Genomic DNA, 3,095 nt, shown 5'->3' on the forward strand with positions numbered 1-3,095 from the left:
TAACTTATTTCAGAAGAAGTTGGTGTGTTCTATATGTGTTACTAACAGCTAAAACACGGCGTCAAGAACTTTTCATGATTAAATTCCATGCTTTTTGTAACAGATTCATATACGAAATAAAACACAACGTATAGTATTATTTTTTTTTTCAAAAAGTAACTGATAAAACACAACGTCAAGAATTTCTTCATGTTTAATCCAAAACCCTGATTATTACAACAGAAAGATATTATTCATGATTAATCTCATTCCACTCATAATGAAATAAAACACAACGCATAATATTCATTTTTTTTCAAAAACTAACTGATAAAACACAACGTTAAGAATTTCTTCATGTTTAATCCAAAACGAATGAACTGTGAATGTAAAATGGTGATCCTTTAAGTATAAATGATAACTGCCATATTTGAATTCAAAGATGGTTTTCATTTTCCGTATAAACATTATATATATCTATGGATCCCATTAAGTCTAACCAACTTGTAAATCATTCCTAGCCCTTAGATCTTGCTGAGATGAAATCCTGACCATTTAAACTCACTTTTTTAACTGCTAGATCAGCAGTTATCGACGGTTTCCTTGCCAGTTAATTAGTTAGCAAGTTTTGCCCCACGTTTTCCACCTCCCATGATTTTAGGATGCTATCTCCTCCTCACGAATAAAACTACCATCCCACCTCCACAACCCGATAACAATGAGGATAATTTCTATGGTTCCAAGAGTTCGAGACGTGATTTCATCCACATGTAAGTTTTCAAAAACCTATGATTAAAGTCCCTCAGTCTTCATCTCCCTATCCCTCTTTTCTGAATCCCTCTCATCTGAATTTCATCCAGGTTTTATCGATCAATTTTGTGTTTATCTGCATCTCTAGGATGTTTAAGGGTCAGAACACTGTCAATTCTGCGATTTTTTGGCAATTCTTGCAGATGAATCTGGTAACAAATTGCCTTATGTTATGTGTTCAAGAAGCAACTCCACGAAGATGTTGAAAAAGGGAAAGGCAATTGGGATAATTCAAGAACCACTCTACAAAACATACCCACCATCGCTACAGAAAGGAAGTAGAACACGAGATTGGGATTTGGGGGATTCTAATTTCTGGTCTAATCGGAGATACTGCCACTACTCTTGATGTATGTATTTGTTTTATTTGAATTGTTAATCAAATAATGTCTTATCTCACTTCCTGTATTTGTTTTATTTGAATTGTTATGGAGGATAGCAGTTCATTCATTTATCCAAATAGTTTTACAATTTTATTGTACTTTTGGGGGACTTCTTTTATTAACTTAATGATTTTATACCATTTTATAAACATCTTAGTAACTGCAAATATTTGACGACTTTTAGGGAACATAAATGCAGCTTGCTTTGGCTGTTGAAAGTAAAAGCGCTACTGTATCTGTTAAAAGAAGACTAGCGTGCGAGCAATTAAGTTATTTCAGCCAGGTGCATTGTTTATTATTAGTATTATTAATATTATTTTCCTCAACTAAAATCTAAATATACTAAGCAAACAGTTAATGATTCTTTTTTCTCAATCAGGCTCACTACTGCTTGTCAACATGTGACAACCTTAATAGATACGGAAAGAAACATCTGTCATTTCTTAAATGGAAATACCTCGAAGCAAAGGTTTGCATTTCTAAACTTACTGTACGCATAAAACCATTTTCGCACGTCAACAAGTTTAAATCAAGATAATGACGTTTGACATGTGTAATCATGCTGCAGCATATTGTTACCATGGTCTGATCACAGACAAAGGTACTGAACCATCTTGCCACATCAGTGCGGTATGTTGTTTTCTTGATACTGAAGAAATTTTAACCGAGAGCAAGAAGGCCTGTTTAAACTTTTGCTTAACAGTTCCTATAACAAGGTTTGATTCATGGAACTTTTTTTTTCTTTCTTTTTGGGTATTGAGTGATTAATATTTGGATTATGGCCTGATGATCATATGTAGGGCTCCGGTTGCATGGGGTGCTATGAAACATTTGAATAAGAAAATTCCTGAAATTGCAGCTAAAAAGTCCCAGATGTATGCAAACGTTTTAGAGGAAGAAAAGTAAGCAATCAAAAGTAGTTCTCATAATTATTTTGTTTTCTTTTTTATCTCTAACAAGCAAAATAAATAACTAATAAAGGAAGGGTAAATAAGTTTATCCAAAACCTTTAAGAAGATTATTTAAGTATTATGATTTTGGTATATCATATTTTACACAATAGTTGTTTATATAAATAGTTATATGACGCGGCGGGACTTGATGCAGGAGTCTGGAAGTGTTGCCGGAACTCCCAGAGTTCGAGTTGTCATTAAAGGCAGAGGAGTATGAAATGGCGGATAAAGATGGAGCATGAGATAGTGAAAACTGGAAGATACCTAACCAGACACTTAAAATGCACTTAACAGATGATGAAGAAGATGATTAGTGAAGCTATGTGCAATTTGAAATGGTAGTAGTTGATTGGTTTTCCTTCCACGAAGAATATGTGTATAGAAAGATGGAGAATGTTGTAATATTCATGTGAGTTTTATTGTAACAGACTTGAAACTAAATTATGAAATATATATTAATCACAAGTCATTAGTAACAACAACTATTCTTAATTATAACAAATTCCAGAAACGATGATGATGTTTCATGTTTCTGTAAGACAACGGATAAGAAAACGAAACAACATTTCTCTGCTTTATGCTTGCATCGATCAAATACGACAATTGTACAAGATGAAGACTTCAACAACAATGGGGGTGTTGATGGATACAACGGGTCAAACAAAAGGTGCTATGCGCATCTTTGTTCTTGGTCCATGTGTAGTCGAACGGGGTATCGCGCCATTTGTGCACATAGCGCCCTATGGCGCTGCGCAACACCGCCCCGAGGGGCACCATACGGTGGAATCCAGCGAACTCACGGAAATTATAATGGGCGCTACACTAAGGTTTTTCACACACATATATGTATGTGTGTGTGTGTGTGTATATATATGTGAAGGGGTTAACCACTACACACTCATGTTATATTTTTTTTTTTGAATGGCTAACGTTACTCTCCCAAACTCATATATTTACAAATAACTCACCC

The 3,095-nt window shown here is 34.5% G+C and overlaps 1 protein-coding gene across 5 annotated transcripts; it reads left to right on the top strand.

Moving 5' to 3' along the window:
* The first annotated feature begins 505 nt into the window (after nt 1-505).
* Nucleotides 506-2,604, top strand: LOC110915002. 5 transcript variants are annotated; one of them, XM_022159621.2, is made up of 7 exons: nt 506-749; nt 840-1,139; nt 1,357-1,455; nt 1,552-1,641; nt 1,741-1,888; nt 1,973-2,074; nt 2,280-2,604. In XM_022159621.2, exons 4-7 carry the CDS (start codon nt 1,620-1,622, stop codon nt 2,365-2,367), a joined length of 360 nt encoding a protein of 119 aa, XP_022015313.1. In that variant the 5' UTR covers nt 506-749; nt 840-1,139; nt 1,357-1,455; nt 1,552-1,619; the 3' UTR covers nt 2,368-2,604. The 5 variants fall into 5 exon arrangements, with proteins under 5 accessions (XP_022015313.1, XP_022015315.1, XP_022015316.1 ...); XM_022159623.2 differs by having other exon boundaries at nt 1,372-1,455; XM_022159624.2 differs by having other exon boundaries at nt 933-1,139.
* Nucleotides 2,605-3,095: the final 491 nt, after the last annotated feature.

Source organism: Helianthus annuus, chromosome 16, assembly GCF_002127325.2.
Source record: "Helianthus annuus cultivar XRQ/B chromosome 16, HanXRQr2.0-SUNRISE, whole genome shotgun sequence".
In the NCBI taxonomy this organism is placed as follows: domain Eukaryota; kingdom Viridiplantae; phylum Streptophyta; class Magnoliopsida; order Asterales; family Asteraceae; genus Helianthus; species Helianthus annuus.

What these genes read in the sequence shown, in the direction of transcription:
- LOC110915002 (XM_022159621.2), top strand. Translation starts at nt 1,620, where the DNA reads ATGGAAATACCTCGAAGCAAAG. An exon ending in GGAAATACCTCGAAGCAAAG is followed by an intron (nt 1,642 to 1,740) that starts GTTTGCATTTCT and finishes ATCATGCTGCAG; the next exon opens with CATATTGTTACCATGGTCTG. An exon ending in AACGTTTTAGAGGAAGAAAA is followed by an intron (nt 2,075 to 2,279) that starts GTAAGCAATCAA and finishes GACTTGATGCAG; the next exon opens with GAGTCTGGAAGTGTTGCCGG.